The 14,127-nt window shown below is 37.3% G+C and overlaps 1 protein-coding gene across 5 annotated transcripts in view; it reads right to left on the bottom strand.

Annotated features, from left to right (window-relative positions):
- Nucleotides 1–682: 682 nt before the first annotated feature.
- Nucleotides 683–14,127, bottom strand: part of LRP6 (LDL receptor related protein 6) — a 165,529-nt gene continuing 152,084 nt past the window's right edge. For 2 of the 5 annotated variants that reach the window (XM_010594981.3, XM_064284558.1), the window contains 3 exons: nucleotides 10,467–10,603; nucleotides 9,703–9,800; nucleotides 691–6,510 (listed from right to left, as the gene is read on the bottom strand). In XM_010594981.3, the coding sequence (XP_010593283.2) occupies nucleotides 6,216–6,510; nucleotides 9,703–9,800; nucleotides 10,467–10,603 (530 nt within the window). In that variant the 3' untranslated portion in view covers nucleotides 691–6,215. Of the gene's footprint in view, nucleotides 6,511–9,702; nucleotides 9,801–10,466; nucleotides 10,604–11,278; nucleotides 13,825–14,127 lie in introns of those variants that run through there. The other 3 variants (XM_064284562.1, XM_064284559.1, XM_064284560.1) reach the window with 3 other exon arrangements.

The following is a 14,127-nucleotide window of genomic DNA, read 5'->3' as shown; positions in this document are numbered from 1 at the left end:
TCTGATTCAGTATATCTGGGGTGGAAACGAAGACTCTCAACAGGGGTCAAAAAGGAATAAACCGGTTCAAAGCCCTGATTAAAACCTGGCTTTTTTTTTTTCTGTTTAACCTCCTGATGTTTGAGTTTAACATTGGCAAATGAAAATACAGCTTGCCTAACTAATGAACCTAAGATTTGATTTAGGAAATAGTATTGGAGTTATTATTCCCTCTCCTTGAGCATAGACAATGTGACCCAGTTGGAGGTGGACTCACCAGGACACATCAACTGGGCCCTGAGGCATAAAGGCAATAGCTAAGATAATCTTGGAAAAAATATCTTTTAAGGTTCCTTAAACCAATCAAACAGAACACAAAACACTTTCCACTCTTATCTTTTTGTATTAGCATGTTGTGAATAGAAAATTTGTTGGACCAATAAAAACCCTCCTGTCATTACTGAGACCCGTAGCAACCAATGATTATTAAGAAAGATGATTCAAAATAAGATCACAATTTCTAGCCAATCTGTGAAAAGGTGAAGCTTTCAGTGTGAAAAGGTGAAGCTTTCAGTGGTTTTGTCTATTTGTAATGCTAATATATACTGAAGACTGTAACATTCCTTGGACTCAGGCAGACGTGGCTGTGGCAGCATGCTTGTCTGTTTTCCTATTTTTGCTTACTCTGTAATGTTCTCTGGACTCAGGCAGACATGGCTCTAGCTGCATGCTTGTCTGTTTTCCCACTCTTGCCTATTCTGTAATGTTTTTTGGACTTGGACAGACATGGCTTTAGCAGCATGCTTGTCTATCTTCTCACTTTAGTCTGTCCTGTAATATTTTCTTGGACTCGGGCATACATGGCTCTGGCAGCGTGCTTGTTTGCTTCCCACTTTTGCCTTTTTGAATATATGCTGAATAGAACTCTCTTTTTGCTTTACTAAACTTTGTGATGCTTTTTCCCTACAACAGACTCAAGCAAGGATTCGGTAATTTTGAGTTCTCATTGGTTTTACCGGATCATCACATCATATTGGGCTCTGCACCAGGAAAAGCATGTTCATTTTGTAAGCTAATCTGAGGGACTGAGGTGGGGGAGATGGCACTTGAGAGTACACATCAGGACCCCCTCCAGTTTACGGAAAACAAGAGCAGTCCTAAACCACGAACTGTTTTCCTTATTCTCCGTCCCAGTCACAGGTATTGCCAACAGAGAAGTAAGCAACTTCCTCGCAACTAAGGACTTCCCGAATGTCTCTTCCAGGCAGTAGTATTTCATTTGAAATGCAAATGTAAGGTGGCTTTTGTTTTGTCTGAATCATAATAGTCTTACTTGTACCACGGCAAAACACAACCAGCTACTGTTTTCATTTCCTGCTGAAAGTAAAGGACACTTTTATTTTTCCACTGTTTTATTACAAAAATCAACATTTCATTTGTTACAATTCAGCTTATTGTATAATCAAAACGGGGATTTATACAAGGTATTTTTATACAGTTTACAATTAAAGCACTTATTTTACAAAAAGAGGGAAGTGAAGAGTGGACAAGGGCTGACCAAATGTTGGCCATTATAATATAAATACATCCTTGCGAAGCACCATCGTACCAAAGTCGATGAACAAGAAACACCAGCTGACTTTAAGACGACGACGAAGATTAAAGCTTAAGAAAAAAAATTAAAACACAAAAGGATAAACATCTGAAAGCAGCACCTGATCCTTCACTTGCCAACAAGGTTAGTCCAGCTTAAACTCCATGGCATCCTCTTCGCCCTCTGTAAATGCTCCTTCCTAGACCGAGACACCTTCACGTCATGTAACACTGGGTTTAATCAGAAATTTCCCTTTAAGGCCCATATGTAGGCATTACTGTGTGTGTGTGTGTGTGTGCGTGTGTGTGCGTGTGTGTGCGTGTGTGTGTGTGTGTGTCCCACCCCTTCTGCTTATATTTACTTTAAAAAAACCAAACAAAAAGCACAGAAATGGACACTTAAGCAAAAGCACGCTGTCTGTAACTCTTTGGTGTTTACCTCTGGACAAACCCTGCGCGATGGCGGGAAATCTAAAGGCTGGTGTACGTGTATGTTAGGTCTACATTTCACTTCTGAGTACACGGAATCACTTGGTTCCTAATTCTATCTGTAAAATCATATGGTTTTTTTCAATCAATAAATGTAAGACTGGCTTAGAGATTTTGCCTTTACTTAAACACAGTAAAGTTTACCTGGATTGAGGGTAGAATCAGTGATTTATTTCTAAGTCATTTAGATCAACCTTGACCGAAGCTGCAAATGCTACTTCCTGCTCCACTAAGGTACAGGCTTGTTTAACGAGATGCAGAATCAAGTCATACAGAAACAACCTGAGGATATGGTCTCACAATGCTCAATTTTCTATAAATTTATGCTTCAGGTTCAGAATCCTCTATTCTAAAATTTTTCAAAAGCTAAAAAATTTTAGACTATTATGAAATGATGCCATCCCAGAAGTCAAAAACCACACAGTGCTTTTCTAAAATCATCTCTTATTTCTCTTGGCTCACTCTAAGCATGGGATAAGGAAAGAAGTGCCAAGTAAAATTAAATTTCTTCTTGAGTTTAAGAAGCCTGATAGTATGCTTTAAACAATGCTTGATTATAAACTTCTTTAGGACTCAGTTCATGTCTACACTTAGTGTACAGTCATTTCTGTATGCTCAACTATTTATCTACCAACCGCTATTTACATACTCATATGCACACTCCAGACAGGCTTGGTATGCCATCACATAGCCTTCAGCACTTCCCTTATCAAAAGCAGGGTGTATTTGAGGCTATTTATTTCTGGTACTAGAGGCTTGCCTGCTTCTCTGCAGCGGATTGGACACTGTTTTCCTTTCTGGTCCTGTGTCCATATTAGATTCTTTGAAATGCAGCTTTTTAAATTGTTTAATTTCTTACAGTGGATTTGTATTGTAATACAAATTGTAATTTCTTACATTAATTTGTATGCCAGAGAATTGCATGTTGATTGCTAGTTTTAGAACCTAAAATTGATGATAGGTATTTCTGCATCTTAATATCATCTGAGTTGACCTTACACAGTTATTGATTTTAGGGTATTTTTAAATGATCACTGAAAACAATCCTCAATCTTCTTAAAATTTTACTGTCCAAAGGCCCCCAAATTATTGGTCTATATTAATGGAAATGTATATTAAAGTCTTCATGTCTACATATAAATTGTCTCTCTAGAATAGGGTCTGATTTCTCTTGGTGGTATATCACAAAGTATACTAAAATTAAAATAACTATAATTTTCAGCTAAATCAATGTCTCATGATATGCTAGTACAGAAGAGTGGCAGCAAGTGCCAAAGGTGTAACAAAATTTCATGGAAGAAAAACCTGATGGTGAGAAAATTCTATCCATTAACTCAGTTTTATTTCTGTGAATTTGCCATTATCTGATTTAAGCAGCATAACACTTTTTTTTTTTTTTTTTAACTCTTTGGACCAGTGGAGGAGCCAAGTCTGAAAACCTTAGTTATAAAAAGACTACTTCAATGCAGAACTGAAAGTATGCTATACTACAGTTCATTTCTCAGATCGTTTTAATCACACCAGTGTAGGCATCTTTTAAGACACATATTCAAAATAAATCCTTTTGTATTTAAGGAATCTAATGAAATTTCATTTATTTTTCCCCTTGAATAAAGAAATCTAGCAATATACCAAACTAAAGAAGCCTTTTCCATTCTTTCCCTGGTTTGTGCTCTTGTGTGTTTATTTCCTCTCCTCAGTCTTTCCAATCAAAGCTTTTGTATTTGATAATCAAAATGCCATTTACTTAGGCTTAACTGTCCATGTGACCAGAGGGCCAATGAATCTTTCCTGGATTTGACAATTCTCTTGTAAAGTACTCCCCAAAATATTAAGGATTTAACTCAACTACTCCTGAAAGAGGATACTGAGATTAAGCTGAATTGCCTTCAAATAATTTCAAACATGTTGGCACACAAATTAGTATTTTGCAAGAAGAGGCCATTGCCATCGCAGTACAAGCACTTGGACTGAGATATAACACGGCAATATTCTTCTTAGTTCATTATAGTGCAAGTTTCCTTATGGGAAGCCCACCAGATAAAGATGTACATTAAAAAAAATGTAAACATATAGAATTCTCAAATTCTAATTGATACCCAGTTATTGCTAACCTTTCCATCTTCATTTAAGCATCAGTGCACCCATGTGTCACAGAATGCAGGCTCAATGTCCACGCGATCTTAGACTTTGAGTACTTCCTTCCACAAGCAGGAAGAGTTCATGCTTCTCTGACTGAAATGCAAGACACTGATGGACTACCATTCATTTATATGCAAACCCAAGTTCACCTGACTCACATGAGCTGTCCCCAACAATGTGTAAGCGTTATTCTGGAACCACATTACTTTCTCCCTGCCAAAATTCTGAACCCTTTCTTCTTTTGTTTTCTCTTAGGCCCTGAAACCCAGAGAGGCCTCAGCAAGACAGAACAATGAAATAAATCATTTGATAACTAAACGACCAATAGCTATTAAGGTAAAAAACACAATAGTTTAAAAACACACTCATTTTTAGCAGGAAAATGCTGAAAACATATAAAAAGCAGGAAACCGAACTTCTGGCAAGGTGGCAGAGCAGTGCTAGAATCACTCCACAGGTCAGGTCAGCCCTCACAGCTGAAGATGTAGCAGCCCCAGTACCGTACAAGACAGGTTACATAAGAGATCTCCATTATTCCCGTCCACCCAAGTTCTGACAACTGAGAGGTCAATAGTTTGCCTTCTCAATTAATCCACATTTTAAAATTTGTTAAATCGTCTTAATCCACAATGGGATAGGAGAGAACACATACAAAAATATATAAGAGGTGATTATGAGAACAGTTTCAGGATAATTTGAAAATAATCTAACATTCACAGTGGGTAACAAGAAGATACTAAATTCATGTCACACATTAGAAGAGGTATGTATGTAGACATCATTCTGAGAAAAACTGGCTTAAAGAACATAAAAATGGCACAAACAGTTAATACAGAAAGAGAAACCTTCTAATGATAACAAAATTTAAAGGTTCTCCTTTTAAATAGATTGTCTCTAACCAGAACATATTTAAATGTTTTACTAGGAAAAATACACATAGAAATGATTTTATATGGTGATATTATATGCTGAAAGTACTGCAAGGATATATGATTAATTTACAACAAAAACAATAAGAGTTAAATCTGTAATTCTTACACACTGTCTATATGTTGTGATAAGACATTTTAACGAGCATGAATTAAAACAATCTTAGAAGTAAAGAGGAGCAATAATACATCTAACTTTTGATCATTATGGAACAACAGCAGTCAAATTGAGGAGCTAAGCCTATTGGTAAGTGGAGCTAGTAGAAACATTAAAATTAAACCTTAATTGAGAAAATTCCATTTAAACAACTCCTCAGATGAAAAATTTGAATGAATTATAATATCTTGGTTAAAATCCCTACAAAGCTGCTGGGGGAGGCATCAAGGAGAAAAAAAATCTAGAGAGGAAATTAATTTTTGACAGAGGTGTGGGTTCTAAGGTAGGGATAGAACACTCTCACAAACCAGCCCCAGAGTACCTTACCAGACAGCTGACCTCTCCTACAACGGCAACACTCAGGATGGATTTTTATAAATATATTTCTATCTTCCTGACTTAAATTGTTGGATTCCTAGAGAAAACAAAGCTCTCTGTCCAAGGTTAACTCCTTTTTTTCTTCCATGACTTCTTAAACTTGGCCTCCAAAATAACATGAAGTTTATTTGGCTACCTATGGTTTGCTGCTCTGAGATGGACTTAATCTTCTTTTTGGTATCAATAAAGCCCAGGCATTCCTAGTCAGTGACGCCTTTATTATTCCTGTTTCCTTTGTACTCAGTCACTTCACTGGGTTTAAGGCATGCTTTGTGTATTTAGTTTGCAAAAATAAAACTTTTAGTACAAATTTTTTTTTTATACAAATTTTTATGGCACAAGCAGCAAATGTGCTGTTTTAAGAAAATATATAAATATGATTTTCTTCTGTACAAATATCTCCAGTATTCCCTACCCCATTTTATAATTTTTAACTGTACATGGTCTGCCTCACCCTTCTATAGTAGCTCCCTCCCCCCCTCCAGATCTCAACCAAATTTGTATTTACAGTTTTGCTTTGGAGGCAGTCAGAGGAGGAGGGCCCCTCCTCAGGAGGAGTCTGTACAGGGAGAGGGTGGCGGTGGGTAGAGGTGATGAGAGTAGCTCCTCTCTGTGTATGGAGAAGGTGGGCAGCTTTCATAGTTCTCTTCTGCTGACAAGTATTGGCTTCGAGGTGTGGGAGGTGGGGGCACAGGCTCTGAGTCATAGTTCAAGTCACTAGTGTAACCCTTGGCTGTTGCCATCGACGTCATTCTCCGGCTGGGAGCATAGTCACTGTCACAAACATCTGTGCTGCATGGGGTCGTGGGAGGTGCAAAGTGCCGGTAACTGTATGGCCTGTAGCTGGTAACAGGAGTAAACCAAGTGAAGTAGTGTCAGTTTTATAGAAAAGTGGTTTTTCCCTATGTGACTACAGAGGTATTAGACATAAACATCACTTTGAAGGCAACGAGCAATTTCAATCTACATAGACCAAGGCAACTTTCAATGGCAGACTGCAGCAGTCTAACATACAGTCTAATCTCATATTTACAGGTTCTATATTCCCAAATTTACCTGTTTCTAAAAATACCTGCAGTGCTTCCTCAGTCATGTACAGACATATGTGTGCTAAGAGAGGTGAAAACTTCCTAGCTGAGGTCAACTGAGGCTGGTTTAGTATTTATTAATTCAGCATTCATGGGGCTTTATAGAACTACAGCAAATAAGAAGAATCAACTATATATATTTCTAAAGGAAATGCGATTTAAAGGCAAGTAAAAGAAACAGGATGGGAAAGCAGAGGTGAACTCAATCTAGCCTCTGGATGTGCACTTATCTTCCAGTTAAACTATGACCCAAAATAAAAAAAGACTTGGTTAGTCATCTCTGGAAAATAAGTTATACACTTATTCTGTATAACAGTTATATACTTATGCTGTATAAGAGACCTTCAGCAATTTCTGCAGTTTCATGGTCTATGAGAAGAATGGGTCTTTACGTATTTTACACTACTCAAACATGTTAACATTCCCTTAAAATTCTTTAAGTGCTCCACAATGTACATGATGAATATGTCTGCAAACTTTATTTCTCTCTTTAAAACTCAAATATTGTACAACCCAAGCTGGAATTTCGGAAGACAGCTTAAGGGACATATCTATCCCATTACTGTTACTATTATCATCAAAAGGAAATTGCTGCAATTTGGGGGAAGTATAGAGGCAATTATATGGTCCTAAGAATAGCTTTATCAAAGTGATAAATTTTAATATTATTATTGTTGCTGGGTGCTGTCGAGTCAGCCCCTGACTCATTTTGACTCCACGCACAATAGAATCAGACTGTTGTGACCCATGGGGTTTTCCCTAGCTGATTTCCGGAGGTAGATTGACTAATTATTTACCAGTTTGTCGTAGCCTGGAAGCACCGCTGATAGCTGTTAAGCATCACAGCAACAGGCAAGGCTCCACTGAGTGATAAGTGGTGGCTGTGCCTGTGGGGTACTGGCTGGGAATCAAAGCGAGGTCACCCACATGGAAGGCGAGAATACTACCACTGAACCACTGATACCTCAAATACCCACACAGGACCAGTAAATTTTCTAATATATATTTCAGAAATCTAATTTAGTTTTAAATACTTATTTATCTACTTTTTCAATTAATCTTATAATATAGCTGTTAAGTTTGTAGTGTGGCTTACTAAAGAAAAAGGCACTGGAAAAAGAAGAACAAACTAGTGAAAATAAAAGCTGATCTAAAGGGCTGACTTTTCTAACATTCATACTTCTCTCTGTAACTTCTTACACCATTCTTAAGCCAATTATATTCTAAATATATAAAGTTGATCTCATTTCATATTCATCTCAAAGATTTATTCAGAAGCTTTTTTCATCAAAGTGACTGCAAGAGAAGGGGCAAGAACAACACTGATATATCAATTCATAAAATATCTATTGATACAGAATGATCAAAGACTAACAGACCAAAAGTTACATGATCTGTCAAGCAGGTTCTCAAAAGGTTTTACCATGAGTATTGATTTTTTTTATTGACATGATGTCATACTTTTTAGGTTCTATCTTTTTGTCCATTAAGTGTAGTGCCATGGTGAAATTTCTTGGCTCAACATTGAAAAGGCCCAATACTTTCATGAAAGAAAACAAAGTGGAATTAATAAAATTCTTTTAAGTCCCAGGTTAGACAAAAATTTCAACAAATCATGAAAGGTTTGGCTCAGAAGAAACAGAAACTGACCATAACATGAGACATGGGAAATGGTTAAATAAGAATTGTTTCTGATGTAATTATGTTTATTTTAATCAGACTATCTTATTCATCTTGAATTAAAGAAGTATTTTAAAATAAAATTTTAGGTCTTTCCTTTTGTTTTTCAATTTTCAGGTCTCTACCTTTTTTTTTTTTTTTTTACCCTTCTGTTTTCACTTTTAAAAACAAACCTGTAGCAGGGAAAAACAACACCTAAAACAAAACACAAAAACAACCAGTTCAGAGCCAGACCTACCTCAAACAGTCTCATCTATAAACTGAAATGAGAACTCTAAATGAGGTACTATATAAACATTTATTAGGTTATATGAATCCATGGCAATTTGGCTGGAATATTAGAAACACCCTATCTAGATGGTAACAGGCCTTGAAGGATGCCCATAATCACTGGGCACTTAGCATTTATTCAGAGAATATCAATATGTTGAGTTTCTGCTGGCCTTTCAAATCAGATGGAAGAGTAATGCTGATAAAACAGTACTTACCTACTCGACACTTTCTATAGGCTCACAAAACAGCACAAAGGCCTAATTTCTCCTTTCTGGCTTATAAATACACTTCATTTATTTTAATGAGTCTTGATTATTCCATACAACTACCAGATCTTTCATTCCAGACTTGTAATAACACACATTAAAAAATAAAACCTAAGCCAAACTCACGGCTGTTGAGTCGATTCCGACTCATAGAGACCCTACAGGACAGAGTAGAACTGCCCCACAGAGTTTCCAAGGAGTGCCTGGTGGATTTGAACTGCTGACCTTTTGGTTAGCAGCCATAGCTCTTAACCATTACGCCACCAGGGCTTCCAATAACATACACAAGCAAGGCTTAATTTATGCTTCTCTCCGCTTCTGCACTCTTAACATCTCTGCTATTTTAGAGCTCCAACAACTCTGTGATTCATAACCTTATCCCAATAGTCCATTCTTAGAATGTCATTTAAACCTAAACTAAGCAATAATTTATTTTGAAATCAGTCATTTTGGTGGGTAGCTTTTCCTCAAAGTACTGCAAAAGCCTGGGATTCTACTTACCATTTTAAAAGCTAGCATTTTTGAGTCTCTTTAAAAAATGTATTAATGCACTGAAGGAATAGGATTTGTGGTAGGAAGGGGGAAGTGGCAGCATTACCAAGATAAGACGTTTACTCTCTCTCTGGCAACCATCATCTACTCATTTGGGACTTCACCAAGCCCACAACTAGAATTCTTTTTCCTTAAAAAAAGTACTTTGACTTATGTTAAAAGACAACATGTATTACCTGTATGACCTGTGAGTGGAAGGGCTGTTTGAAGAATAACCAAATTCCATTGTATAATGGGATCGCTCTGTGGCTGGGGATGGTGGAGGGTTCAAAATCTGAAAGGAAAAATAATTAAAAATTAAAATAATCATTGTCCAGCCCAAACAGAGACTATTAGGCTTTCTTTCAACTTTTCTTCTTCCATCTCTATTTGTAATCCTTTCTATTACACTACTAACAAACACAATCCTTTTCTGAAGAATTGATCTCAAATAGTATTTTAGGATTATGGCTCCCCCTCCCCTTCCATGAGACACAATTTCATCTTGGCTACATTATACAAGGTGATAAAAAAGATATCTATAATCTCCAGATCACTGGATTAAGTTCATCACAGTTGGGTTCTGATTTTTAAAAACTATAAATGTTTAGAGAAAAATCAGTGACAGAAGAAATGTCTGATATGCTTCCTCTTTTGGGAGGGCATTGTGAAGCTCTTAAGTCTCTCCAGTGGTATCGGTCAGTAGTTCTACTTTTACTTAAAATGTGAAATTAATGCCCAGTGCTTTCAAATATGCTGGTTATTATACAGTAAACTTAAAGATTTATAAGTGCAGGGGTCATGGTAAATCATTCTTTGACCCTTATATGCCTAAATTCTATACTGAAATGAACTTTTTACATTGCCATCATTGAGCACCCACATTTAAGGGAGTCAAAAATCAAAGGTCGTATGTTTTTTAGCATTCAAAATAAAACAAAGAAAAACAAAGATTGCTTACTGCAGGGAAGTAAGTGCCCTTGGTGCTTGAAGAACTACTTGAGGATGCTCCTGTGACATGAGCTCGGTCATAGGGGGGTCCACTGCTTCCACCCATGATACTGAGGGAGCTGATCATTGATTTTCCTCGAGACATTCCTAAAATAAAGGGAGATAAAAACTAAAGATAAGCCCCATAAAAATGCACTAAAATTTTATTTAACACTAGAATTACAAATACCAATACTCGAATAGTCTGATTTTAAAACAACCATGCCCTTTCTTCCTAATAATAACTAAATACATTTAATGGAGAAAGGACACGAATATCTTCTAGAAATGACTGCTTCCATCGAAAGCTGGCTTCAAACAAGGCCAAGAAAAGCGCCCCCGCCCCCCAAAAGAAGTTAAGAGCTCTTTAAAATGACAGGTTTTTAACCTCCTGAAGGATTTGAGAAAGGATGGACTATGGACAGTGACGGCTGTGAAGCAGTGTAGGTGAAACAGATTTGTTCAAAAGGAAACTCTAAACTCGTTTTTTAGGCAACGAACACATGGTATGGAAGATATTTCTCTACCTTCTACACGAAAGTGTTGCTGGATTCAAAACAATCAATGCTAAAGAAGAAATTCTATTTTTTCCAAGTGAATTCCCAAATTCCACTAACTGAAAATTATTACCACAAGAAGGAATCATTATCATTTACCAGTTTAGAAACCATGCCTATATACTTAAGAGTTATACCCAGAATAAGTTCCTATTTTCAGAGGGCTTTTGTCTGACACTCCTTATCCATATTCACTGAAAAAAAAAAAAAAAGGGAAGGCTTCTTTTATTCAGGATACCAGACAGCATTGAAAAGATTTAACTCCCTAAGGCAATATGGTCTACCCAAGTGTAGAACTTCTGGCTCCTTGGCTATGCCTGAAGAAACAAACTCTACTCCCACGGTCATCATAGATCTCTCCCTTCTATCACCCAGCTATTTCCAAATCTTGTTTGCAGAAACGAATCTTAAACCATCTACTTTTTTGGCCTCCTTTTATTCCTGAGCTTAATATTACTGGAGTCTTTCTGGTAGTGAATTCAAAGAACTTGTGGTTTGTTACTCTTTTCACCGTGGCTTCCGCAGAGTACATCCAGAAGGGCTTATAGCTTGTATGTGTATTTGTTTTATGTTGTTGTTGTTGTTAGATGCCAGAGTCAGTTCTGACTCAGCAACCCTATGTGCAACAGAATGAAACACTGCCCAGTCCTACGCCATACTCATGATCACTACCGTGTTTGAGCCTATTGTTGCAGCCACTGTGTCAATCCATCTCGTCGAACGTCCTCCTCCTTTTCACTATCTACCTTACCAAGCATGACGTCCTACTCCACGGACTGGTCCCTCCTGATAACATGTCCGAAGTATGTGAGACAAAGTCTCATCATCCTTGCCTCTAAGAAACATTCTGGCTGTACTTCTTCCAAGACAGACTTGTTTGCTCTTCTGGCGGTCCATGGTATATTCAATATTCTTCGCCAACACCATAATTCAAAGGCATCAATTCTTCTTCAGTCTTTCTTATTCATTGTTCAGTTTTCCCATGCGCTAGAGGTGACTGAAAATAACCATGCCTTGGGTCAGGTGCACCTTAGTCCTCAAAGTGACTACTTTGCTTTCCAACACTTTAAAGAGATCTTTTGCAGCAGATTTGCCCAATGCAATGCGTTGTTTGATGTCTTGACTGCTGCTTTCATGAGCATTGATTATGGATCCTTGACAACTTCAATATTTTCTCCAATTATCATGATGTTGCTTATTGGTCTAGTTGTGAGGATTTTTGTTTTCTTTATGTTGAGGTGTAATCCATACTGAATGCTGTAGTCTTTGATCTTCACCAGTAGGTGCTTCAAATTCTCCTTGCTTTCAGCAAGAAAGGTTGTTATCATCTACATATCACAGGTTGTTAATGAGTCTCTCTTCAATCCTGATGCTGCATTCTTCTTCATATAGTCCAGCTTCTCAGATTACTCACTCAGCATAGACTGAATAAACATGGTGAAAGGATATAACACTGACACACACTTTTCCTGATTTTAAACCACACTGTTCAAACAACTGCCTCTTGGTATAGCACAGGCTCAACATGGGCACAATTAAGTGTTCTGGAACTTTCATTTTTTGCAACGTTATGCATAATTTGTTACGATCCACATGGTCGAATGCCTTTGCATTGTCAGTAAAACACAGGCAAACATTTTTCCGGTATTCTCTGCTTTCAGTCAAGATCCATCTGGCATCATATTCCTCATTTCACATCTTCTTCTGAATCCAGCTTGAATTTCTGGCAGGTCTCTGTCAGTGTACTGCTACAACCAATTTTGAATTATCTTCAGCAAAATTTTGCTTTTGTCTCATACTAATGATATTGTTTGATAATTTCCACATTCTGTTGGATCACCTTTCTTCAGAATGAACACAAATACGGATCTCTTCCAGTTGGTCTATCAGATAGCTATCTTCCAGATTTCTTGGCACAAATGAGTGAGCACCTCTAGCACTGCATCCATTTGTTAAAAACATCTCAATTGGTATTCTGTCAATTCCTGGAGCCTTGTTTCTCGCCAATGGTTCAGTGCAGCTTGGACTTCGTCCTTCAATGCCATCAGTTCTTGATCATATGCTACCTCCTGAAATGGCTGAACACCAACCAAGTCTTTTTGGTTCAGTGACTCTGTGTATTCCTTCCATTTTCTTGTGATGTTCAATATTCTGTCCATAGAATCCTTCAAAACTGCAACTCAAGGCTTGAATCTTTTCTTCAGTTCTTTCAGCTTGATAAATGTTGAGCATGTTCTTCCCTTTTGGTTTTCTATCTCCAGATCTCTGCACATTTCATTATAATACTTTGGCTTCTCAAGCTGCCCTTTGAAATCTTTTCTTCAGTTCTTATACTTCATCATTTCTTCCATTTGCTTTAGCTACTCTAAGTTCAAGGGCAAGTTTCAGAGTCTCTTCTGACATCCATTTTTGCCTTTTCTTTCTTTCCTTCTTGTCTTTTTAATGATCTTTTGCTTTCTTCATGTATGATGTTCTTGATGTCATCCCATAACTCCTCTGGTCTTTGGTCATTAGTGTTCAGTGAGTTTAATCTATTCTTGAGATGGTCTCCAAATTCAGGTGGGATATGCTCAAGGTCATATTTTGGCTCGTGTGGACTTGCTTTAATTTTCTTCAGCGTCAACCTGAACTTGCATATAAGCAATGGATGGTCTGTTCCGCAGCTGGCCCCTGGCCTTCTGATTGATGACACCGAGTTTTCCATCATCTCTTTCCACAGATGTAGTCAGTGTGATTCCCATGTATTCCATCCAGTGAGGTCCATGTGTATAGCTGCCGTTTATGTTGTGAAAAAAAGGTATTTATGAATAAGTCGTTGGTCTTACAAAATTCTGTCACGTGATCTCTGCATCATTTCTATCACCAAGGCCAAATTTTCCAACTAATTATCTTCCTTTTTTGTTTCCAACTTTCACATCCCAATCTCCAGTAATTACCAATGCATTTTGATTGCATATTTGATCAATTTCAGATTGCAGAAACTGTTAAAAATCTTCAATTCCCTCATCTTTGGGATTAACGGTTGGCATGCAAATTTGAGTAACAGTCATGCTAACTGATCTTCCTTGTAGGTGT

This window comes from Loxodonta africana, chromosome 4 (assembly GCF_030014295.1).
Source record: "Loxodonta africana isolate mLoxAfr1 chromosome 4, mLoxAfr1.hap2, whole genome shotgun sequence".
Classification (NCBI taxonomy): Eukaryota; Metazoa; Chordata; class Mammalia; order Proboscidea; family Elephantidae; genus Loxodonta; species Loxodonta africana.
This window is presented reverse-complemented; position numbering and strand designations above follow the sequence as displayed.